Genomic DNA, 27242 nt, shown 5'->3' on the forward strand with positions numbered 1-27242 from the left:
CACTGTCAGCTTTTACACAATACTCACAGTAAATTTAAGAGTAGACAAGCTCTGTAAATCCCAGAAACTGACCACTAATAAACAAAGGAAGTTCATCATCAAGTATATGCTTTCTCCATACACAGCACAGTCACATTTTGCATCAATCAGCTAATGAGCCTAGGAGGATTTTACAAATATAAGTTGAATAGAATCCTTCTACTTACATTCTCGCTGTATGATAGATCTGTGCTACGAGAAATACTGGAATAAAGACTTTTTGAGCTCTCCAAGGTACCATTCCTTCGACTTCTCATGGTATCTTCAAAATCTGAGTAAAACCAACTGCCCAAGGAGAGAACCAAAATGATATCTCTTACATTTTAAATGGAATTTTGGGATTCAAACAGTCATTTTCAAAAATTAGCTTAATGTGATTTCATTTGCTATTAGTTTTCTTTTTAATAATCATGACAGTGAGTTCCACATAAAGGTTTGGAGAGTGTACCATGATGTGTGGATTCTCTGCATGCCATCCACAAAGGTTTTCAGCCACTACCTTATCCTCTAGGGTCCCACCCATTTCTTATAGAAGTGTTTCCTTTAGTATAATGGTCTCTTCATTTTATTTTCAATAAAGGTTCTGCTATCACAGACTGTCCATAGCTTCCTTCACGGACAGAAATGATTAGTGATCTCTGAGCACAGCAGCATATTACAGCCTAAAAGACCCAATGTAGTTGGGACACATTGTGGTTCATTCATTTTTCTGTCCAATGCTCTGCAAACATGTCACCACTATTCAGACACACAAACCCTACTGAATACAGTAACCACCCCACTGAGGTATATTTTATTGGCTAGGACAGTGATGGAGGTGATTAAATTTATTACCTGCCCTTCAACAGCAGGTCCTAGGGTAACAAGGTAAAATTCAGTATTGAAAGCAGTTTAAACAAATTACAGCCACAGGTATCAGGAGGGTCCTAAAAACACACTTCAGGCATCAAAGGCCAGGGGGAAGAAATGAATGTTCAGCATTCACTGAAAACTATAAAGTGAAGGTTTCTCTCTGATGAAGAGGGTTATGCAGACACCCATAAAAAGGAGAAGAAGAAAAGGTACTAGGAATTACACAGAAGGGGAATATTTAACCAAGTGTTAGCAACATGGTTGTCAAATGGAAGAGGGAACAAGTTTGTTTTCTCCTGCTATGGAGGCCAGGAGCCAAACCAATGAATTCAAGTTGTAAGGAATGAGATTCCAACTAAACACCAGGAAGAAGAACTTTCTGCTAGAAAGAGCTGTTTGACAGCAAAATTGACCCCCTCAGAAGATGGAAGACTCTCCTTCTCTGGAGGTTTTTAAGCAGAGGTTGGGTGTCCATCTGTTATGGATGCTTGAGCTGAGATTCCCGCATTGCAGGGGGTTGGTCTAGATGACCGTGGGGTCCCTTCCAACTCTACAATTCTATGAACACATACCACTGCAACTGTTGATATTAGCATTTGGGTTTGTTGAATTGGCCTTGAGTGTGTGAGGAAATGCATTTTAAAACAATGAGTAAAGTTAACATCCCCTATGAGGATAGAGTAGCTAAAGGCAGCAAATTAGGAAGACTATGGTTCAGACCTCCCCTTACTCGTGAATTCACTAGACAGCCTTAGGCAAGCTACACTTTCTGAACCTCACTTCCCCTAGGCGTAATAACACACACACACACATATTATTATTATTATTATTATTATTATTATTATTATTATTATTATTCTTTGTGCACTCATAGTTGTTATACAAACTCTAAGCTTTGATATTCATATTTCAGTTAAACAGCATCATATCATTACATTTCCAGAGATAGAAGATAGATAGATAGATAGATAGATAGATAGATAGATAGATGATAGATAGATAGATAGATAGATAGATAGATAGATAGATAGTAGATAGATAGATAGATAGATAGATAGATGATAGATAGATAGATGATAGATTTGTGGGAGCCCCACTCCCTACAAAAAACAGTCAGCACATACTAGAATGGGGGGGTCCACTGCTTATTCAGCATTGTAATGAGAAGGGGCAAGGGGGGGGTCTGAGTACTGCTTCCACTTTGCTTTCCTCTATTTCATGTACAACCTGCTTCCCTTCCCTTTCTTGAATTTCTCTTCATGCTTCTTTCTCAGTTGGCAAAGACCATCCCTAAAGATCATATTCTCATATTCCTGTCTGCTACCTGGGCATTTTGCATTTTTTCTGATTGGGTACTTCTCTTTATACCATTTTACTATGAATGATATTGAAATACAGGGTCTCAGGTAGAATATCTGATGGATAAATAATGCAATAAAAAAACTAATTGTACATTTGAAAAATGTGAAAGCATTTTTTTTCAATGGAAACCCACCAGGAGCAGGAAAATGTAAATGGATCTGGAAAGGATAAACAATATTCTAGTTCAGTGACAAAGTGTGCTTGAGACTCAAAACACATGTGATGGCAGTAGCTCTGTGCAAGGATCTGCCCCCTTCATATGCAAAGTGGAAGCAGGGAATGGACCTGTTGGAGCAGAGACTGCTGGACCTCGGCTGCCTGCTCTTCTTTCTCCCATAATGGCCCCCAGAACTGGAGTCACAGCTGACTAGAGGGGGGAAGTGGGAGAAAAGAACCTGGGGAGAAAGGCTGTGGGAGGAAAATGAACTGGTGGGGCAAGGTTTCAGATTTTCCTCTGTGTGTGCACCTTCACCTCTGCTTTATACAGTGGTACCTCGGGTTACAGGGACGTGGGTGGTGCTGTGGGTTAAACCACAGAGCCTAGGACTTGCTGATCAGAAGGTCAGCAGTTCAAAACCCCATGACGGGGTGAGCTCCCATTGCTCGGTCCCTGCTCCTGCCAACCTAGCAGTTTGAAAGCACGTCAAAGTGCAGGTAGATAAATAGGTACCACTCTGGCGGGAAGGTAAGCGGCGTTTCCATGCGCTGATCTGGTTCGCCAGAAGCGACTTATTCATGCTGGCCACATGACCTGGAAGCTGTATGCTGGCTCCCTCGGCCAGTAAAGCAAGATGAGTGCCACAACCCCAGAGTCATCCATGGCTGGACCTAATGGTCAGGGGTCCCTTTACCTTTAACTTTATCTTTACCTTGGGTTACAGACGCTTCAGGTTACATACGCTTCAGGTTACGGACTCCACTAACCCAGAAATAGTACCTTTGCTTAAGAACTTTGCTTCAGGATGAGAACAGAAATCGTGTGGCGGCAGAAGGCCCCATTAGCTAAAGTGGTACCTCAGGTTAAGAACAGTTTCAGGTTAAGAATGGACCTCTGGAATGATTTACAGTAAGTTCTTCACCTGAGGTCCCACTGTACTTAGAACTGATCTGTACTGGGTTTGAACAGTTTACTATGGGTTTCCAACATTTCTTCAATGAAAATAGGGATGTCCTAAGGAAAAGCGGGACCTTCTGGGATCAAATAAAAAACTGGGATGGCTTTATTAAATTCAGGATGTCCCTGGAAAATAGGGACACATGGGTGTCTGATTTCATAAAGTCAGCATCAATTAATGATACCCCTAAAATAATTATTTAACTTGGTCTTGAGGTATGCCCTTGTTTCTGGGTTTATCCAACATGCTGTGTCCTCAGAACTAACACTGCTCACTATAAATCTATCCATTCAGTAATAGACTTTTTGAAGTATTTAGTCTTCTTTCTGACTCACTACAACATGCAGTATTTTGCTCAAAAGCAAAACAGACATTTCATGATGTGAACAGACCACCTTTTAAATATTGAATAACTTCATTTCCTTCAAGTCCAACTCCGGTCTCACCTCTCTTTACAAATAGCTCCTTTGTCAGACTGCTTTGATAGTCTGATGCATCTAAACACCGTATCTCACTTCTCTTCAGCTATCAACACAGACCACAAAAACCTCTCTGTCTCTCTCCTTTTCTGGAACTATTTGTACACACCAAAAAAGGACACCCTTGAAACGTCTCAGCTATTTCCATTCTCAAGCATTTTAACAACAGCACTTACCAATGTACATGAAATGATACCGCTGGGTGCCATCACTATGAAATCACTATGTTTCATAGCAACGCCATGGGGGGGTGTCAACCTATTGTAATTATGTACCAATTTGTCCTGTGTGCTCCATATCCCTAGCAGAACCCTCTGAGATTTGGTTCACACAAGCATCTTCCAGTTGATGGCACCAGTCCTTTCTACTTGGCTGCAGCACTTAAAATCCATCAAAACATGGCACTACAACTTGACTATCTCCTGTGTAGCAGCCAATTATGCTCTACAATGGATTTCACTCTGAATTACTGCAAAGGGGGGATTCAGATGAGCATTTCCATAGCAACACTAGTGTCGCCTGGAGGATTTGCTACAGAACACTGTTGATGGTGTTGAAGCAGAGAGAAGGGGGGAGGTCTTTTCCGTATGGGTGGGATTCCTAAGGGCCAGTGTCACAGTGGATACATTGATAACATAAGTATATATTAAAGCTGCTGGAACGGTTGAAGAGCTTTACAGTAACTTAGGATGTATACTCACAGCAGGTCTACTTTCTATAACTGAGTCAGTACAGACATACGTCATTTTGATCAGATGTGCAATATTCCCTGCAGTACTGATTCTAGGAGAACTGTATCAGCCTGCCTAAGACTCGAATGTTGGGGAGGCCTTTCTTTCTGTCCCATTACCAGGGGAAGTACCGTATTTTTTGCACCACAACACTCACTTTTTTTCCTCCTAGAAAGTAAGGGGAAATGTCTGTGCGTGTTATGGAGGGAATGCCTATGGGTGGCATGCCTACGGATTTTCCTTCTCTAAAAACTACGTGCGTGTTATGGTCGGGTGTGTGTTATAGAGCGAAAAATACGGTATATTGGTCGGTCACATGGGACAGGATCACCTGCAAGGCAGCACTTACCGTATGGACATTCTGGCACCAGATTAAAACTTTTTTTGCCCAGGTTGCAAGTTCACTACTGTAACTGTTTGTGCTTTTATGTTTTTTATTCTGGATTATTTTACTTGATCTCATTTTTCCTGGCTTGTTGTTTCTGTTCTAAATAATACTATAACTCACCCTGCAATCATTTCATGAAGAGCAGGCAAAGAAAACTTCTGAATGAATGAATGAACATGGTTCTGCTAGTTTTCAGCAAAGGACAGTTTAAGCAAATAAGCAAGCAAAAAAATATATTGATTAATATTTATTTGGATAAAATCGCAATGTGTTTGATTATTATTTTTTAATGACAGACTGTCTACTTGCAGAGGAAAGAAGAAGAAATCAGGATACGACTCTAAGGCAAGCACCAAAATTGGGGCACAACTGAGCTCACTCAACAGTAGGAATGCCTGCATACATTTGCACACACCCCATGAGAACTACTGAATTTCAAAATAGGGAGAACTCTTTGCTATAATAAATATAAGCTGCACTAGCACCCACACAACAATATCTCACAGCAGTGAACATTTCAGTGATGAAAGCACAGGCACGCTATTGAATAACAGAAAGAAATATTCACCCTTCATATTTCAACCAACTGAAATCACACCCCACCCCCAAAAACGGTAACAAATCATTCTAGGTGGGTGTAGAGTCCACCCTTTTTTGACCCAGGACCCACATGGGGCCCAAGTTATATATTTTTCTTTTTGTCATAAATTTACCTGGTGGTAGTGCTACTACTGCAACTCACCTTAGGTCAGGCCTTAATCCTGTGCAGAGGATCCCAATCCAGGAGTTGAATAAAAATAATTTTGATGGGCTTCCAAAAAGATTATCAGAATTTTCAAATCTACAGGGCATTTTGAGCTTAGGGCTGCTTAACACATTTGGATTTAAGAAATACATGTAAAATATTGACTCAATGCTTCTAATGAAATTCCAGTCCCAAGATTTAGATTCAGTTTCAGCAAGTGAGCAAATAGGTCATTTGGAAAATACAAATTCCAAAGAGCCAGTTGTATTTGCCCGCACCTAAGTCATAAATAATCCTGAATTCTGACCACAGTCAATAGACTTGACACAATGGATTTGCACTCATAGTCAGAAAAGCAAATTATTCCATCATTTTATTTTTAAAATTACCACCATAATGTTTCATAGTATGACTATTCTAGATAAAGTGTCCATACATTATTTGTTGGTCTGTTTCTGTCATAATTACTAGCTTCACCGCCTGGTTTATTTAATAGCCTTAACACCCAAAAAAGAAAAAGAAACTGTGGACAGTACTTCAGTTAAGCTGGATGTGAAGATGATTCATTATTCATTCAAAGCTCAAAAGGATTTAAATAATTCCACTATCCACATGAATTATTTAAAAACAAATGTATTATAGACAGCTGGAAAAGTTTTGTGAATGAACATAGTGGCAACCTCAAGCCTATGCCATAGCTGTTTACAAGGATTTATACGGCTGAGTAGTATCACTATAAAATGCCAGATATACTCTGAAAATAAATGTATCTCAGCAGCACTCCTCAGACAGGGGAGTACATATTTTCCCCTAATATTTGCCAGTATTTAGTAACTATGATGTTTTGTTCCTAACTAAACATAAATGGAAGCACACAACAGGCTACAAAAGCTTATTAACACAGATATTAAAGGAAATATTCAGCAGTAACTAAGGATAACTACTAAGATAAGAATGACCAGCAGTAACTAAGGATAACTACTAAGAAGCTGAAGGCAAAGTACAATATTACATACCTATTTAATAATATTAGAGCACTCTGCAACAGCTCCTCAGCCTTGGAAAAGTAGTGTGTGCAGCAGGAGGATGTTGACAGACTTCCACTATCCACTGCTCTGCCTGGTCATTTGTGTCATTCCACCTTTCAAAAGTGGGAGGAGCTGAAGTAAGGGGGGGAATAAGGAGTTTGCAACAAATCACGTTGGTAATAAGTACTAATGGCAGGAGAATATTTGCAAACAATGTTGATAAGAATGGAAAGTATTTGCTTTTCATACATCTAAAAAGTGGAAATCTGCTATGATATAATATTTGCTGTTTCCAGTAAAATTGCAATCCCCACAAATATAAAATATTCCTTAAGGAAAATTAATAAGCTTGCATGACTGCAAGCTGGCATCTCACCTGCTTAATAGTGATCAAGCTGTTAAAAAAAATCAGATATGAAAAGGCAGCAACCTGCTACTGACTGGAGAAGCATCTCATTAAAAAAAATGTATGGGGGGGGAGAGACTCTTAATAGGTGACTGACAGTAACTCTACAAAGCTTAATATTAGAATTAACTCTCAAAGTCTTAGGCTCAAGATATTTCGATTAGTTTTGTGGGTTGTTGATTTTTTGGGGTTGTTCGTGTGTGCTTCGCTGCTTTGACATTTGGAGTGGAATTTAGAATTTACATAAAGCATGTAGATTTTATATATGCATCATCTCTACTTGTGCTCAGCTGAATATGAGTAAAACACTCAGCAGGAATTTGTTGGCAGTGTGCATTCATTGACACTGTACCTTTTCTGACACTACACTCCAAAAGATTTACTCCGAGCCAAAGTTCTGCTCAAAGAAAAATCAAGAGCACTGTGGGTAAAATCATGCGAGTAGAATTATACAAATATTAGTTATTTGATCTAAAAATAAGCAAATGTTATTCAACAACAGGAAAATGCACTCTACAGTATTAGTCATTCTTGTTTGTGACTGAACATGGATTCCTATGAACTTCCTTTGACTCCATCAGCAGGCGTCTTTTTTGATGAGATCCATTATCCATTATATAGCCTCTTAAGTAATTAAACCCATTTCAAACATCTTAGGTCATAAATGTACAGAAGCTTGATATTTTTAGGTTAAGTGCTATCTGTTGTTTCAAAATGCTATGCGACTAAGCTCGGCTGTGAAATTTTTAATAAGTGAAAGTCGCTATTTTTGTAACAGGTCAAAAAAGGTTGCCGCTCCAACAATTACTTCATTATTGCTATTATTTTGCAACTATAAAAAGGTACCGTTAGATCCAGCTGCAGACGACTCTGGGGTAGTGTGCTCATCTCGCTCTATAGGCCGAGGGAGCCAAGCTGGCATTTGTCTGCAGACAGCTTCCAGGTCATGTGGCCAGCATGACTAAGCCGCTTCTGGCGAACCAGAGCAGCACATGGAAACGCTGTTTACCTTCCCATCAGAGCGGTACCTATTTATTTACTTGTACTGGCGTGCTTTCAAACTGCTAGGTGAGCAGGAGCAGGGACTGAGCAACAGAAGCTCACCCCGTCGTGGGGATTAGAACCACCGACCTTCTGATCGGCAAGCCCTAGGCTCTGTGCTTTAGACCACAGCACCACCAACTATACATTAGTACATAATATTTTAATACTGGTTTTACATTTTCTCTAAAAGTTTTAGCTATTGATGCGTAGTCACAGAAACTCCTTTTTTTATTTTTTAATCAAAATTTTATTAAGTTTTAACAATAAAAAAGTTCAGAAAAATACAAAGACAGAGAAAATACAAAATTACTAAATACAAAAATACACACTTTAAACACGAAAAAAGAAAAAAAAGAAAAAAACACATATAGAAAAAGAAAAAGAAAACAAAAATTCCCTCTTTCTTAATTTCATCTTTAGTTAACTTATTTTCCTGACTTCCTCACGTCTCCCGTTCTTGTATCCCTTTTAATAATTAATTCAGCAAATTCGTGTCCTATTAGTTTATCTATTGTTAATCCAATCTTACATTTTACCTTGTTGCTAGAGCCCCTGCAATTCATTTCAATGTCATCAGCATTCAAAAATTTTACAGCACTTCTGCAAATAAGTTTTAAATTTCCTCCAATCTTCTTCCACCAACCCTTCTCCCTGGTCTCGGATTCTGCCAGTCATTTCCGCCATGAAACTCCTTTTAACCCTTGTGTTAGTCCCCTAATGCATGAGCTGCACGGAGCAGAGAAGGTGCCGATTTCTGCTATTTTTTTCTTCCCAGTTGCAGACTAAAGCTGGGGCACAAAGGGCTGCAGCAGGAAGCCCTTTGTTGATTATCCTCAGTCCTAATAGAATCATAGAAATGTTGAGTTGGAAGAGACTCCCAAGGGTATTCCAGCCCCTTGCAATGCGGGAACCACAGCTAACTTATCTGCCACCTTATCTCCTTTCCCATGAAAACTGCTCCCCTGCTGATCCATCTAAACAGGTTTATCATGCTTGATGACCACAGTATGTAACATGACAGCACCCTGTACCTTCCCTCTTTCTATTTTAATAAATCTAGTCAGAAATCTGAACAGTTTGCTTAAGTTTAGTGGTTTTTAGTAAAGCTGGCAAATAGCTTTTCCTAAGTGATTTAGGGGTGTTTAATTTATTTTGGCATTCGCACGTATCCCAAGGTGATTTATAAACACATGAAGCAGCTTTCAAAAAGGGGGTTTTTTTAAGTAGAAAAAAGAAAAGTTTTTTAACAATACAAAATCAACATTGAAAGCAAAGACCTTTTCATCCAGCTATGAAGCTTGTCAATTGTTTCCCAAAGGTAGGGAAGTGCGGTTTGACCAAAAAAGCAAAACAAAAAAAGGGGCAAGAAAACAAAAAGCCCTACTCAGAGTTACTGGGACTTAATGAGAAACTCCCTTTACAGATAGATCAGTATTTATTTTATTTATTTATTTCATAAAATTTAAAAACCACTGAAGTGAAGGCACAAGACAGGAGTTGATCATCAGTGAGCTGCGCACAGGTGAGCTGCATGCAAGCTGCCGGCCAGTCCTGTGGAGCCTCCTTTTATTGAGACAAATATGCAAGCTAGGCAGATACAGAGAAGGCTAGGGCCTTCTCGGTAGTGGTGCCTTCCCTGTGGAACACCCTCCCACCAGATGTCAAAGAGAACAACTACCAGGCTTTTAGAAGACATCTGAAGGCAGCCCTGTTTCGGGAAGCTTTTAATGTTTGGTGTATTATAGTATTTTAATATTCTTTTGGAAGCCACCCAGAGTGGCTGGGGAAGCCCAGCCAGATGGCGGGGTATAAATAATAAATTATTATTATTATTATTATTATTATTATTATTATTATTATTATTACATTTTGGGCTGTGACCTTTACACATCTTGGTCCCGAGATCGTGGGGTGATACAAAGTTATTTTGGCACCTGTTTCCACCGCGTCATTTTCCCCTTGCACAGTGTATGACGAAGGAGACAAAAGGTCTCAGGGACAAAGGTTACAGACAGGACACCGCTGACTGCTGAGACCGCAAAAGGTCGGACAGAGGGAACGATGTACAGACAGCTGTTGGCTTGTCTGGGGGGGGGATATGCCCTGCACCCCAGGGTCATGCGTGCAGGCAGACTGTGGCTGCTTGCTGGTGGGGAGTGTGCTCCCTCCGGACCCCACTGCCCACTCCGCGATATCCCTACAAACCACAAAGTGATTTACAGAAGCAGGATGCCTTTATTTGCCCACGAATGAGGAACTGGAGAGGTCTGTCCTTGGTAATAAATGGGAGCAGGATAGGAGAAGGGAGCTAGCTCTTCTTCCAACTCATCATATTCAAGGTATCCCATCATCTCCTACCAGTCGTAGGCTGTTGCTGTTTCATTCTAGATTGGCTTCAGATAAAATTGCTATGATTCATGATTTGATCTTGGAATAGGGTGTCAGACTGCTGCAGCGTGGAGACCAGGTGAGATGAGGTGGCGCCCTGCTTCTGGCCAAAAAAATGCAGCATCAACAACAAGAAGGCATGCAGAGATGTAAAGACGGGGAAGGTACATTTTACCATATGTGGTGGGATTGCAAGATCATAAAAAAAGAATTGGGAAATGATATACAATGAACTGAAAAAAATGTTTAAAATAACCTTTGTTTTAAAAAAACATCAGAAGCCTTTCTGTTGGGTATTTTAGGACAAGAATTTCCGAAAGAAAATTGGACATTATTTATGTCAACATCATCAATCTTTATTACGGTCCAGAGACCCAACAAATCATTACAAAGCAATACACAATTCATACAGCCTACCTCCAGGTTAAACAAGCATATTGTTCAGAATATAGGGATCATTTGTTCTTGCAACCACCGACAGAAACTTTGCCACTGCTAATGTTCTAGCATTTGTCCAGTCTTCCAATAGGAACCTGACATAGTGAGCCTCTGATTTTCCTGGGAAAGGTACCAGCAAGGGTAGTATCAGTTCAGCCCTGGCTTGCTCATATTTTGTACAATGCAACAAAATATGTTTTATGGAATCGATGTCTTGAGCACACGAGCAAAGTCTGTCCTGGTAGGGAACTCCTCTCAACCTGCCATCCAACACTGCAGAAGGAAAGACGTTTAGTCTGGCTTTGGTGAAAAGCCTTCGATAGTTTGGTACTGTCAGGTTTTTAACGTAAGATGTTAACTTAAAGACATACCCATATTGTACTCCTACTGCCAGCGGACTACAGACTGCGTGTGATCGAGATCGCAAGTCACTGTGTGCATTATCCCACAATCTTTGCTTTAACATCTTTTGGGCGCCTTCATAACCCAGGTAATACAGTTGGGGGGGGTGACAGACCAATAGAGGTGGCTTTTTTAGCCATGGTTTTCTGCCATTTGCTGACAAATTCCTCATTGGTCAGGTGTTGGTACAAACCCTTCCCTAGATCAAACACTGAAATCCTGAGCCGATGTTTTAGGGCAGCCCACTACGCTTTAGTTGACATTGGGCATTCACCAGCTTCTAGCAGGAGTACGTAGTTGGGGACGCAATTGGGTACCTGCAGCAGAGATCGTAGAAATTTTGCCTGAAAACTGTATACTACAACAGCAGCAAGAATTTCAATAGCACAAAATTGGAAGACTGGAGAAATACCATCAAAAAAAAAATGGCAAGAAAAGCTGATGAACTATGCAGAGTTAGCAAAGTTAACGGATAAACTGTGTGAAAAGGACAATAGTGACTTTGGAAAAGAAAGGAAACCTTTTACAACTTACAGTATTTGCAGAAACAACAAAAAAATGGACTCGTTGGCAGGATTTAAATAAACATTTGCAATTTTATTTACAGAGAACAAGAAATGTAAGAGGTGATTACATAGTATTATGTACAGACAGCAGAATGTAACATTTGATGTAATAAACCAGAAATGAAAGTTGGGGGAAGTCACAGGGAGGGGGGAAATTGGAAAATGATATTGGATATTTGTTATGAGAAAAGAAAATCAATAAAAATTATTTTAAGGGGGGGGCGTGGAGAGAAGACATACAGGGAAGCAGGGATTCCAAAAAGGATTCCATTCCCTTTGCCGGGCAACCTATGTGCCCTTTGACCCATGGGGACACTTGGTGCTGGAAACTAGGGATAGGACAGGGAGTAGTTTTGACTCAATTGACTGAGGTACTCTCAAGCTTGGTGTGAAGAACAAGAAACGGAGTGAATATATTATTATTCATGGTGGCAAGGGTCCTCACAGCCCAGTAAAAGAACAGAGGCGCCATTGGTTATTAAGTGGGAAGTCAGGAGATGGTCTTGGATATTAAGCTGATGTATTCTGTTAGGGTGAGAGAAATAAATATTGTAAAAGGATGAAACACCTTGATAGATTTTTACAGTACAATAGTAAGAACTCTAAATTGGAATTGGATTGATCTGATGAATGATTAATATCTCAAAATGCTTAGAAAAGCTAAATTATCACGTCTCAATGCAACTTTTAAAAGTTGTAACTTTTAAAAAAAAAATCTTGATAGATGCTTACAGTGGACCCTGGGGGTATCCAGTGGAGCCGAGTGGTGGGAGAGACAAACTGAGACACCGCTTCACACATCACATAGTTAAACTGTGGAATTACCGTACCTCATGTGCTGATGGTAACCAATTTAGGCAGCCTTCAAATGGGATTAGATAAATGTCTTCATGTGCTACTCATGAACTTCCAATGGTCATCTGGCTGTCCACCAGGGAAATAGGATGTGAGACTGGTTACATGCCCACCAACATTTCTCTGATGAAATAGGGATGGCATTATTATTATTATTATTATTATTATTATTATTATTATTATTATTATTATTATTATTTTACTATTTATACTCCGCCCATCTGACTGGGTTGCCCAAACCACTCTGAGCGGCTTCCACATGTATAAAAACTTCCCTTCAGCCAGCTTGGGGGTTGGATAACCCCATACCCTCCAACATCTGATTCTATGAGTCTATTATTTCTCTGATGAAAATAGGAATGTCCTAAGGAAAAGCGTGAAATCAGAAGCCAGGATGGCTTCTGTAAATCTAGGACTGTCCCTGTAAAATGGGGGTACTCGTAGGGTCTGTGGTTAGGGTTTTGGTCCAAGCCAGTAGAGCTCTTCTCATTAGATTTAATTTTTACTTAGTTTTTTTCTGTTACATAATGTGAAGAAAACAATGTAGTTTATTTGTTGTCATTGTTAAATATAAAAAGTGGCCATGGCTCAGACTAATGGTCCACCTAGTCCACATCCTGTTTCCCACATTGACCCACCAATGCCTACAGGAAGCCCATGAGCAAGACAGGAGGGCAGTCATAAATAACATCTGCTGCTGCAGCTGTCCATGCTGCTGCTAAACAACTTCTCCTCAGTAGCATATTGCCTCTCAACCTGGAACCTCTATGTACTCATCATTCATTATTAGTAGACATTAATGATGTTGCCCTCAATGGACTTCCACAACCCTGATGAGGCCGCCTTATCAGGTGCAGCTCAGGAGCTCCCAATTGCCATAACCATTGTGTGCCTCTTCCAAATACATATCACAACACGCTGCTGTTCATACAGTAGGCTTGGTGTTCTCTATAGTGCATAAAGAGAGAGAAATGTGGGTGAGGAATATGCCTTGACTCATTTCTCATGGACAGATAATTTCCTGGTGAAGCTTGGGTTATTGAAGGCTGATGTTTCTGCAGGCTACGCTGCTGCACATCCCGTTTCACCGCCTAACGTAAAATAGGAAAATACTGTCCCCCACCCCCCACCCCAAGCTTCCCTTACTTGAGTTGTGTGGCCGCACCCACAAAGTGGCAGCCACAATGGCAGCGACGACAAGAACTCACAGAGTGCACAAGATCTTGCAAGAAGCCTCCACCACTGTTGGCTCTGATTTTCCGCTGGTGGGCAGCTGCCTCGACTCACCATTTATTTATTTATTTATTTATTTATTTATTGTAATTATTAAATTTCTATGCCACCCTTCACCTGAGGATCACAGGGCAGTTTACAATATAAAAACACACAAAAATATAATATGCACATTATGGCTCTGCTGCGGGCTTTTAGTATGAAGAATGCCCTCAGCTATGATATTGAGTGGTGGGGAAAGACACAACACAATTCTGAATTGTAGTAATCTTGTTTCCGAGATCAGACACGTAGTACCTCAGCAGTGTTGGTGCTGACCTTGAAAGCCCTAAATGGCCTCAGCCCAGTATACCTGAAGGAGCGTCTCCACCCCCATCGTTCAGCCTGGACATTGAGGTCCAGCGCTGAGGGCCTTCTGGCAGTTCCCTCACAGCAAGAAGCGAAATTACAGGGAACCAGGCAGAGGGCCTTCTCGGTAGTGGCGCCTGCCCTGTGGAACACCCTCCCATCAGATGTCAAGGAAATAAACAACTATCTGACTTTTAGAAGACAACTGAAGGCAGCCCTGTTTAGGGAAGTTTTTAATGACTGATGTTTTAATGTACTTTTAATCTTTTTTTGGAAGCTGCCCAGAGTGACTAGGGAAACCCAACCAGATGGGTGGGATATAAATAACGAATTATTATTATTATTATTATTATTATTATTATTATTATTCAACAACCTTCTCTGGATTCAGTGGTGAACATCTCAGTTCAAAACAGAGGCAAAAGGTTTTAAAGGGAAACTCAGTGAGAAAAGCCTAGATTAAGGGTTAAGAAAGTTGACTATATTAAAATATTCCAAATGGTGTCATTTATTCATTTCATATACTGGGATTTCTCGGGGGGGGGGGGTTGGAACCAAGAAAAAATTCACTGACATCAAAAATAAGGAAGAACTTTCTAATAGTAGAAGCAGAAATTCACCACCAAAATGCTTCAGGTACAAGATATTTTGTCTCAGATCAGGAAGTGGTACGTGTGTGTACATGTTCCACTGGGTCACAACACTGATGAGACACGATTTGAGAAGAATGTTTCTCAACTTTCAATGTGGATTTATGGTAAACAAATAATACCACATTGCCTACCAACCCTCTTTTTTTAGCATGCCATTTCATATTGATTTTCTAAATTGGCTCTCCATTATCACACATTAAAAATGAGTCCAATCACCTTTGGAAAAGTGCTTGTGCTACAACACAGCAATGCAGAAACATAAGGCCAGCAATTTTCCATCACTTGAAAGGTGATTAGAAACCTAAAAATAAGTTTTGGACCTTTGAGGTCAAATACAAATGACTGCAAAATATTCAATAAGCCTTTCTCCACCCTGCTGTCTGCCTTCCTTTGCTACTTTAATCACATAGCACCATTCTCCCAAGCCATCAATAACTTTCTCAGTTCTTTATAGAATCATAGAAATGTAGAGCTGGAAGGGACCCCAAGGGCCATCTAGTCCAACCCCCAGCAATGCAGAAATCTCAGCTAAAACATTCCTGACAGATGGCCATCTAACCTCTGCTTAAAAACCTCCAAGGAAGGAGAATCCACCATGTTCCAAGGAAGTCTGTTCCACTGTTGAACAGTTATTACTGTCAGAAAATTCTTGCTAATGTTTAGTTGGAATCTCCTTGAAGCCATTGGTTCTTTTTTTAAAATAAAATTTTATTGGTTTTTCACAGTTTTTCTAAACACAAACAATACACAAAACAAACAAACAAACAAACACACAAACAAACGTGTATAATTTCATACCCTTTTTTTCTTAAACTTACTTTGCCGACTTCCCCATACCTCCCCTTTCTACATCCCAATTTCCGAACCTATTTCAGCAAATCCTACCCCTTGGTTTTATCAGATTTTCCCTTATTCTTTTCTTTTACTTAATCTTTTAAAGCTGTAATCCCTCTTTTTCTAAAACCTCAACATTTTAACATTCATTAATTTTACAATACTTCTTAAGATAAATTTTGAATTTCTTCCAATCTTCATCTACCGTCTCTTTCCCCTGGTCACGGATTCTGCCAGTCATTTCAGCCAGTCCCATGTAGTCAATCACCTTCATCTGCCATTCTTCCAGAGTGGGTAGATCTTGAGTCTTCCAATGCTTGAAGCCATTGGTTCTGGTCCTACTCTCCAGAGCAGGAGAAAACAAGCTTGGTCCCATCCTCAATGGCACAGCCCTTTAGAAATTAAAGGATGGCTATCCTATCTCCACTCAAACTCCTCTTCTCCAGGTTAAACATACTCAGCTCCCTCAAAGATAAGACCCTTGATCATCTTGATTGCCCTCCTCTGCACACATTCTGCTTGTCAATATCATTCTAAAAATTTGGCTCCCAGAACTGGACACAGTATTCCAGGTGTGATCTGACCAGGGCAAAATAGAGTGGTGTGATTCCTTCCCTTGATTTGGACACTATATTTCTGTTGTTGCAGCCTAAAATAGTGTAAGCTTTTTTTTTTTTTACTGCTACATCACACTGCTGACTCATGTTAAGCTTGTGGTCTGCTAAGACCCCCAGATCCTTTTCACATGTACATGCACGCCAGGTGATCCCCCATCTTATATTTGTTCATTTGGTTCTTCCTGCCTAAGTGTAGAACCTGTTCCTATTGTCCCTATTGAAATTCATTTTGTTATTTTGGACCCAGTTCTCCAATCTGCTAAGGCCATTTTGAATCCATATTCTGTCTTCTGCAGCATTGGCGTCTGCCTGCCCCCCTGAAAATTTGATTAGCATTCCTTCAATTCCTTCATTCATGTTGTTTATAAAGATGTTGAACATCAACGGGTCCAGGGCAAAAGCCCCTGGCACCCCACTTGTCACTTTTTCCCAGGGTGATGAGGAACTGCTATTGAGCACTCTTTGGGTTTGATCAGGAAGGAATTTAGAATGGTATATTTATAGGTCTATCAAATCGTGTCCTCCCTAAAAGAGGGCACGTGTTGCAGTGAGACCTGGAGACCGATCTCCTCTGTTGTGGGTGGGTAGGACTGGTCAGCCACAACACCCGATTGGTATGTCCCTCGATGTTGGGTTCAATCTGACCAGTGGGCGCAGTCCAAATGGATCGAGGGACCTATATACACCCATGCACATGACCCAGAGCTTCCTCTTTCGGTGCGTGGATTCGGAACAAGCTAGCAGCGTGTCCTCTGTGCAGCCAAGAGAGAGTGAATTACCTTCGACCGATTGTCTTGATGATTTCTTGTGTGGCGACTTTTAGTCTCGGATTCAGCTGCAGCTGCAGCTTCAAGCGCTTTGAATTTATGCAGTGTTGGGGCGATTTATGAGTTTCATTGGTGGATTGTTCTGTTCAGCCGATCGCTTTTGTATTGTTTGAGAATTCCCTCTCTGTTGGATCGGTGAGTTTCATTGCCCGTTTTGCATAAAGGCTGGTGGGGAATTTTCCCAGGGCTGCGAAACCCCGCCCCCCTTGGCCCAGTCGCCATTTTAGCCCCAGCTAGTTTGGCAGGAGCACCATTTTGTTTTGGCGGGAGCGCCATTTTGATTGCCTGAGTGCTCTTTATTATTGCGTCTTTGTTTAGTACTCCCCCGGCGTAGTAAAGAAGGGATCGAGATGCCTATTAAGAGGAATCCTAGTCCTGATCTCCCTTCAAAAAAGGTGATTAGAGGCCCGTCTCAGTCACTGCACCTGCAGTTCCTCAGCTTACGCTGGATCGCTTGGGTGAAATCATGGCTGATATTGGTTCAGACCCTGCTGCTTTCGCTTTACTCAGTCAGTTTTATTGCACATAGCCAAAGGCTGCCACAATGTACACAGAATTATTTGACAATTAAAAGAAAATATACTGAATTAGTAAAAAAAGACTTAAAACATTTATATTATTAAAACATTACATACTCTAAACAAAGCTATAAAAGTACCCCAATGTACAAATAAAAACATTAAACGATAAAATTCATAAGCTAAAATCATCATATGGTCACTAATGTTAAAAACAATATCAATTAATACAGTGTGCAATTTATACTCAGAGTTTGGTGACAAAGATAGAGCATAGCCTGAGGTAGATAGATGGGATCAAATAAATTCATCCTGCTGCCATGACAAGGTTTAATATGGAGCTTGAGTCCTTGGCTCAGCAGTTTGGGAGGCAGCCTGATTCTCAGCCTGGCCCCTCCACGTCTTCCACTGTTTTTGAGGCCCATGGTCCTTCAGATGTGAGCGAAGGGAGGCTGATGATCCTTCTGGGGCCTTGCTCTCCCAGTTTTAGCCTTCCAGGATCCCAGTGCCAGCTGTCCCTAGGGGTTGTCCTAGGAGTATGGATGCCATGGTTCAGCAGGGCTTCTGGCCCGGGCTGCCTTGTTCACAGTCGGCACCCCCGGGGTCTGGGAGTTCAGGGCCTCAAGTTACACAGCATGGGGGGGGGACTTCTTTCCAGCCAAGCTCCTCACATGTTTTTAGTTCTGTGCAGGTTCGGTCGGCCCCTTCAAAGGAGGCGCTCAGCAAAGCGGCAGAGGAGTCGTCGCTCCAAATGCAGGGCCAAGAGGTGAAGAGAGGCCTTCCATGCACACAAGTGTTATAGTTTGGATCATGAACCCAAGGAGGTGTCCAAGAACACACCAACGAGAGGTTTAGAATCTTTTCCTGGAGTTATGAAGTGCATTTGTTATAAATACATGTTTACCCTTAACCTTATGCCTATAAGTTCTCACACCAAATGAATAAATAAAGTTTGCTTTACTATATGAAGTAGAAGTGACAGAATACAGTCAAACCTCGGTTCTTGAATGGCTCCGTTTCCAAACGTTTCGGCTCCCGAACACCGAAAACCTGGAAGTAAATGCTCCGGTTTTCAAAAGTTTCTTGGAACCTGAATGTCCAACGCAGCTTTTGCTTGAGTGCAAGAAGCTCTTGCAACCAATCGGAAGCCGCGCCTTGGTTTTCGAACATTTCGGAAGTCAAACAGCCTTCCAGAATGGTTTACATTCAACAACTGAGGTTTCACTGTATATCAAAATGCTGCTTCAGACAGCAAAATTACAATTTAAGAGGCAGCATCTCACATAATACATACACATGTTGATCAAAAGAATAACAGAAATACCTATTTTCAAAAAAGTTTGTAGAAAAGTGAGTATGGCGATTTTGCCACAGAAACCTGCACTAAATAGCAAGGCAGAAATGGTTAGGGAAGAATATACCTGTCCTTCAGTTCATGTATGTTGGTCCTTGAGAGCACTGGGCAAGTTCTATTGGAGCTAGCAGAGTCAACTGACTACTCAAATATCTGAGGTTTTAATAATACTTCTAGTAGGGAAGGGGGCAGGAGCTTGAGATGAGCAATTCCTGTCTTTCTCCCAGAGTTCCTGCCCATTTTAAAGAAAGTCATCCTAGTGGGCTGTGACTGAATTGTCTGCTCTCTGTCTCACCATTCTCTGGATGCCCCTCATTCAGGAATTTGAATAGATTATACCTGGCAACTAAATTTGCTTGTGTTGACCTTTACAAGGACCTTTGATGTATTTCTTGAAAGCCTTCAGGACACATTTTGAGATGAGGATGGTATCAGGCTTGCACCAAGGTCAAACAAGGTTCATGATGGAGAAGCTTATGTCACATTTAAATTATGTCAACCTTTATGCAGTGGTTCCGCTCCCTCCTCCTGGGCTGTGTCCAGAAAGTGGTGGTGGGGGAAGAGTGTTCAGACCCCTGGGCTCTCACTTGTAGGGTGCCTCAGGGTTTCATCCTCTCCCCCATGCTTTTTAACATCTATATGAAGCCACGGGGAGAGATCACCAGGAGTATGGACTGGGTGTTCATCAGTATGTGGATGATACCCAGCTCTTCCTCTCTTTCAAATCAGAACCAGTGAAGGTGGTGAAGGTCTTGTGTGAGTGCCTGGAAGCGGTTGGAGGATGGATGGTGGCTAAGAGATTGAGGTTGAATCCTGCTTCAGTGTCCTTCCTTTTTCATAGAATTGTAGAGTTAGAAGGGATCATGATGATCACCTAGTCCAATCCCCTGCAAGGCAGCAATCAGGTAAATTTCAGGGCCCCTGGGGTGGAGCGGTGTAATAAGCAAAGGCAGGCACAACTTTCAGCCAAGCAGGCTCTGCCTGACAGGGGTGCTCACTTTTCCAAGTGACCCTATTCAATTTATTTCTACATCCCTAAAAGCTATATTGCTGCATTTGCAATTACGCCCCTCAATTAAGCTTCCATAATGTGGGCACGAAAGTGCCAGGTTTAGGACTGCCCTAGATATCACTTTGAGCTGCTTGTTTAGCCTGGAGAAGAGGAGGTTAAGGGGTGATATGATAGCCGTGTTCAAATATATAAAAGGATGTCACATAGAGGAGGGAGAAAGGTTGTTTTCTGCTGCTCCAGAGAAGCGGACACGGAGCAATGGATCCAAACTACAAGAAAGAAGATTCCACCTAAACATTAGGAAGAACTTCCTGACAGTAAGAGCTGTTCGACAGTGGAATTTGCTGCCAAGGAGTGTGGTGGAGTCTCCTACTTTGGAGGTCTTTAAGCAGAGGCTTGACAACCATATGTCAGGAGTGCTCTGATGGTGTTTCCTTCTTGGCAGGGGGTTGGACTCGATGGCCCTTGTGGTCTCTTCCAACTCTAGGATTCTATGATTTTATGATTCTTGCACTGAAGGAGTCCAGGTGACACCTCCATTTGTGCAAAACAAGACCTAGTGGACATCAACCTCTGTGATGGCCAATCCTCTCCAGTATTACCCAAATCAGAGAAGTGTGCAAAAGGATGACAAATATTTCATAAAAATTCCTTGGGTATTCAACATCTGTGTCAAAAGCTGAAGATTTAATCTCCAGCAAATGAGCGAACAACTTAAACTATCATGGAGAATAAAAGGATGCAACAGCCCACCTTCTGTCATCTAGAAGGAGTCACCATCCAAGTGCAAGGAAATACTGCCACCAACTGGTCAGATGGATGTCAGTAACCTACTTTTCATCTTTACCTGGAACAACCAGATGATATACACAGATGTTGCAACTTAAAAACTGTACTGAAATCATGAGGGCCCATGTACCCAAACTGCCAACACAAACAAACCTTGCATTGGGAAGTATTTGTTTAAATGTCCAAGTCACTTTCAAATGACCACTTTGCAACATGTGCTTTTGTTTTTTTTAATCAATATTTTATTAAGTTTTAACAATGAAAAAGTTCAGAAAAATACAAAGACAGAGAAAATACAAAGTTACAAAATACAAAAATACACACTTTAAACACAAAAAAGAGGGGGAAAGAAAAGCACACATAAACAACAAAAATTCCCTCTTTCTTAATTTCATCTTTAGTTAACTTATTTTCCTGACTTCCTCACGTCTCCCGTTCTTGTATCCCTTTTAATAATTAGTTCAGCAAATTCATATCCTATTAGTTTATCTATTATTAATCCAATCTTACATTTTGCCCTGTTGCTAGAGCCCCTGCAATTCATTTCAATGTCATCAGCATTCAAAAATTTTACAATATTTCTGCAAATAAGTTTTAAATTTCCTCCAATTTTTTCCACCAACTCTTCTCCCTGGTCTCGGATTCTGCCAGTCATTTCCGCCATCTCCATGTAGTCCATTAGTTGCATCTGCCAGTCTTCCAAGGTGGGTAAGTCTTGTGTCTTCCAATGTTTTGCAATGAGGATTCTTGCTGCTGCTGTAGCATACATAAAAAAAGTTCTGTCCTTGCAACATGTGCTTTTGAATTAGAAAACAAGTGACCATCCAAAGACAATGGGAAATTGGTTGCAGCATTTTTCATTGAAGACGTTGCAGGTAAGTAAACTTGTACTTGAACTCAGCACTGAACTGTGCTATATGGCTGTATGGAATCATAAAGATAGTCTACTATCTTTGATACCATCAACCATGACATCCTTCTGGACCGTCTAGAGGAGCTGGGAGCTGGGGGCACTGTTATACAGTGGTTCCGCTCCTTCCTCCTGGGCCGTGTCCAGAAAGTGGTGTTGGGGGGTGAGAGTTCAGACCCCTGGGCTCTCACTTGTGGGGTGCCTCAGTGCTCCGTCCTCTCCCCCATGCTTTTTGAAATCTATATGAAGCCGCTGGGAGAGATCATCAGAGGGTTTGGGCTGGGTATTCATCAGTATGTGGATGATACCCAGCTCTACCTCTCCTTCAAATCAGAACCAGTGAATGTCATGACTGGAGGCAGTTGGAGGATGGATGGCGGCTAACAGATTGAGGTTGAATCCTGACAAGGCAGAAGCACTGCTTTTGGGGGGCAGGGGGCAGGTGGGTATGGGGGACTCACTGGTCCTGAATGGTGCAAGGCCTGGGAATCATTTTGGACTCACAGCTGCCCATGGAGGTGCAGGTCAATTCTGTGTCCAGGGCAGCTGTCTACCAGCTTCATCTGGTACGCAGGCTAAGACCCTACCCGTCTGTGGACTGTCTCGCTATAGTTGTGCATGCTCTGGTTAATTCCCACTTAGATACTGCAATGTGTTCTATGTGGGGCTACCTTTGAAGGTGACCCGGACACTACAACTAATCCAGAATGCAGCTGCCAGACTGGTGACTGGAAGCGGCCGTCGAGACCACATAACACCAGTCTTGAAAGACCTACATTGGCTCCCAGTACGTTTCCAAGCACAATTCAAAGTGTTGGTGCTGACCTTTAAAGTCCTAAACAGCCTCAGCCCAGTATACCTGAAGGAGCGTCTCCACCCCCATCATTCTGCCCAGACACTGAGGTCCAGCACTGGAGGCCTTCTGGCGGTTCCCTCATTGCGAGAAGCCAAGTTACAGGGAGCCAGGCAGAGGGCCTTTTCAGTAGTGGCACCCGTCCTGTGGAATGCCCTCCCATCAGGTGTAAAGGAAATAAACAACTATCGGGCTTTTAGAAGACATCTGAAGGCAGCCCTCAGTTCAGGGAAGTTTTTTATTTTTATTTTTATATTTTTTTTGCTTTTAATATTATTGTTAGTATTCTGTTGGGAGCTGCGCAGGGTGGCTGAGGAGGCCTAACCAGATGGGTGGGGTATAAATAAATTATTATTATTATTATTATTACTACTACTACTACTACTACTACTACTAGAGGTAGTATTTAGTAACCTAGCACATGGTCAAGGAAGTGAGGAGCTGATGAAGTGGTTCAAGTGGAACACCCTTCTGAATCCTGGCATATTACTTCTACGATGGGTGTTTACAACCAGCAAGAGTTCTTAAACATTCAAACATGGAGGAAAGCAAAATGGCAGGTCTTTTTCAGGGGTTTAAACAGGAGTCATATTTTTAAAACTTAACTTCCCATTCCATTTGTATCTACAATGCATACCCTCCAAAATTTATCTGATTAAAATAGGGACGTCCCACTCCATAATGATATTTTTACTATTTATACCCCACACATCCTACTGGGTTGCCGCAGCTTCCAACATATATAAAAACATAACAAAACATTAAACATTAAAAAAAATCTTCTCTATACAGAATTGCCTTCAGACAGCTTGGGAGCTGAATGACTCCATACCCTCCAACATTTCTCTAATGAAAATAGGGACGTCCTAAGGAAAAGCGGGACATTCCGGGATCAAATCAGAAACCAGGACGGCTTCTCTAAATCATGGATGTCTCTGGAAAATAGGGACACTTGGAGGGTCTGTACAACACCATCATTTTATCAATAATAATAATAATAATAATAATAATAATAATAATAATAATTTATTATTTATACCCCGCCCATCTGGCTGGGCCCCCCCAGCCACTCTGGGCGGCTTCCATAAAAACCAAAAATACAATAAAATATCACACGTTAAAAACTTCCCTGAACAGGGCTGCCTTAAGATGTCTCCTGAATGTCAGGTAGTTGTTTATCGCTTTGACATCTGCTGGAAGGGTGTTCCACAGGGCGGGCGCCACTACCGAGAAGGCCCTCTGCCTGGTTCCCTGTAGCTTTGCTTCTCGCAGTGAGGGAACCGCCAGAAGGCCCTCGGCGCTGGACCTCAGCGTCCGGGCAGAATGATGGGGGTGGAGACGCTCCTTCAGGTATACTGGACCGAGGCCGTTTAGGGCTTTAAAGGTCAGCACCAACACTTTGAATTGTGCTCGGAAACGTACTGGGAGCCAATGCAGGTCTTTCAAGACCGGTGTTATATGGAAAGAACATGATAAAGGAGACTACCTACTCGGAGGTCTGGGATCCTTTCAGCTTTTAGTGAAATATACTACCTAAAGAATATACTTTGAAACTAATTTAAAGAATATTTCATGCATCCATGTTATCCTTATAGAAATAATGCTGGCACACAACCTACATAGGTCTACACTTGTGAAGAAACTTTTGGGTCCCAAATGGAGGAAGAAGTACAGACTCAATGTTTTAGTGCCAGATTATCTGTTGTAGCATGCATAAATGAAATGAAGGTGATTAACCAGTGAAGCTTCAATATATGCTTCTCTTGTGGATCAAATCCAACAACCGTGGACAGTTCAAGAATTTCCATTCCTAAGTTGACACTTCAGGGTTTTGCCAACTCAGGAAAGGTTTTTCTCCCATGCTTGCTCATCCCAGACAAAATTGGTGTTGCTAGACTATGAAAAGATCCTAGGTATTCCACAAGGAAGCAAAGGCTGCAGAGGCAACAGACTAGTTCAGTGGTATAGCACGCTTTGCATGCAGAAGGTTTCAGGTTCAATCCCCAGCCAGCATCTCCAGGTGGAGCCAGGAATGCCCCCGTCTGAAACCCAGAAGAGATCCTGCTACTCAGTGTGCACAATACTGAGTTTGATGAACCAATGATCTGACTCTGTGGAAGGCAAACTCATGTGATGTTCCTAGGAGGGTGTGGGACATTTCAATGATTAAGTTCAGTCAGCCAGGAAATGCATTTAAACTGTAATCCTAGACTTGTTTACCTGGGAGTTGGCATTTGAGTACAATTGCATAGAATTGCATTGTTAATGTTCCTGAGGCCTGGTTGACAGGAATAGGCTGGCCAAGTACAAAGTACATCTATTTATACTGCTGAGCCACATGAGTTTCAAAAATGGTGTAGTGAGTCTTAGTTCTACTGTTACCTTTACAGTTAACAGGTTGCTAGCCTAACGTCACAGAACTGGGAGCAAGCCCCACTTAGTTCAGTAAGGCTTACATCTGAGTAGACATGGTTAAAGCAGCAATCTCATTTGTTTTGCTATTCTCTTTCTGTGCTTTTCCATCTTATTGCCTGATAGGCGATTACTGTACTTTTGTTATTGCACATGGAATGAAATGAATACAATGTGCTGTTGTTATAAAAACAATCAGTCTATTGTGCTGTACATTCTCATTACCAGCCTGGTCTTGCAAAATATTTAAATAAAAACAATGTTGAAAACCCTGAACTGCAGAAAATGAAAAATTCAGGCAAACTCAGAAAACAACTTGGGAATTATAATCTTCTCATGTGGAACTGAGGTGATGCAAAACAGCCATTAGGAAGCAACAGACCACCATTCTTTTGAGTGTAGGTGTGTTGAGGGGGTGATATTCTACACAGCAAAAAACTTACCTTTTACCTTTTACATTTACATTTACAGAAAATGACTGTGAAAAGATTTAACATTTCAATACCAAAAAAATCCTTAAAATATTATTGCTTTCTCATATGATTAAAAACTCCAAACCCAGAAATTTTTTTACTGTGTTTCAGTAAATTCACACTGGTAGCTTGAGCTCTGGCAGGGGGAAAGAAAGAAGGAAGCATTTCAGAGATGTTTACATTCTTACAGCACAATCCTGAGAAGGTTTACTAAAAATAAATCCCACTATGCTCAGGGGGGCTTACTTCAATGTAAGTGTACATAGGATTTTATCCAAGTTTGTTCAGCCTCATTCATTTAAATGTCTTCCAGGCACCTGATCTGAATTGTAATTATCTCTCCAGAGTCAGATGACAGAAATGAGAGATAGAGATGGATGTCATCCACATATAAATTACATCCCTACCCAAAATTCTGGATGCCATCACATTGCTCCACTATTAAACATTGACAGGGTAATACACATACCCTCCAAGTGCTCCAATTTGGCTGGGACAATCACAGAAAATCATGAGCTGTCATGGATTTGTACCTTTGTCCCCAATGTCCCGAATTGCATTTCACTCTACACTTTACCCTCTCTGTGACCACTTTTTTATCTCTATGGACTCCACAGGCTTAGGAGGGAATGCCATCCTACTCAGCAATGAGGCTTACTTCCAAGTGTGCAGGGCTTCTGTAGGGGGGGGCGGCAAGAGGGAAGCAGTGTTGTTGTTATTGTGCATGTGGAGGGGGGGGACCTGGCCAGTGTGGTGTAGTGGTTAAGAGCAGTGGACTCGTAATCTGGGGAACCAGGTTCGTGTCTCCGCTCCGCCACATGCAGCTGCTGGGTGACCTTGGGCCAGTCACACTTCTCTGAAGTCTCTCAGCCCCACTCACCTCGCAGAGTGTTTGTTGTGGGGGAGGAAGGGAAAGGAGAATGTTAGCCACTTTGAGACTCCTGAAGGGGAGTGAAAGGCGGGATATCAAATCCAAACTCTTCTTCTTCTTCTTCTTGGAAAATGTTCGAGAATATGAATACATTCAGTGGGACCTACCTGAAAGTTACAAAATCATTTGCAAGGTTTGTGGAATGCTTCTTCGGGAAAAAATAAATGGTGAGGCATTTGGAGGCATGCTAAGAGAAAGATGCCCTAGCATGGGCTGTGGCATAATTTCAGAAATATCAGAAAGGTAATTTTAGACTTTAAATGCAACCTTTTCTTTCCAACCTATGGGAGGGGGTTGCAGTGTGTAGGTGGGAGCAGACCCATTTTGCAAGTTTGTACTGGGCCCTGAAAAGAGATGCCTGGGCCCTGAGAGGCGCAGTGGCCTCTTCCATAGTGTTGGTGCAGAATGCAGCTGTCATTTGGGATCAGTCCTTAACTGCACCTGTAGTAATAATAAACAACTATCTCAATTAAAGATAAGCTAAATTGGCTACATTACCACCAGATTAACAAATTGTATAAACCGGATAAGAAAAATGGTTTTGCCTTGGAAAAATCTAAGCTGGAGATGGAGTTGTTAGATACTGAAGGTAAAAACTTATCTAAAATGTACAAGCTTTTGCTGGACTGGCATACGAAAG

General features: G+C 41.5%; 1 protein-coding gene across 5 annotated transcripts in view; it reads right to left on the reverse strand.

Annotated features, from left to right (window-relative positions):
- Positions 1-27242, reverse strand: part of TRPM8 (transient receptor potential cation channel subfamily M member 8) — an 80769-nt gene that overhangs the window by 44702 nt on the left and 8825 nt on the right. For all 5 annotated transcript variants that reach the window (XR_014221288.1, XR_014221289.1, XM_082228780.1 and 2 more), the window contains exons 2-3: positions 6728-6871; positions 207-324 (exon numbers count right to left, since the gene is read on the reverse strand). Coding sequence is in view for 3 of the 5 variants with exons in the window: in XM_082228780.1 (XP_082084906.1) it covers positions 207-296 (90 nt within the window). In the remaining 2 variants the exon portion in view is untranslated. The remainder of the gene's footprint in view (positions 1-206; positions 325-6727; positions 6872-27242) is intronic.

The sequence above is a fragment of the Podarcis vaucheri genome (assembly GCF_965113315.1).
Source record: "Podarcis vaucheri genome assembly, chromosome: 1".
Taxonomy (NCBI): Eukaryota; Metazoa; Chordata; class Lepidosauria; order Squamata; family Lacertidae; genus Podarcis; species Podarcis vaucheri.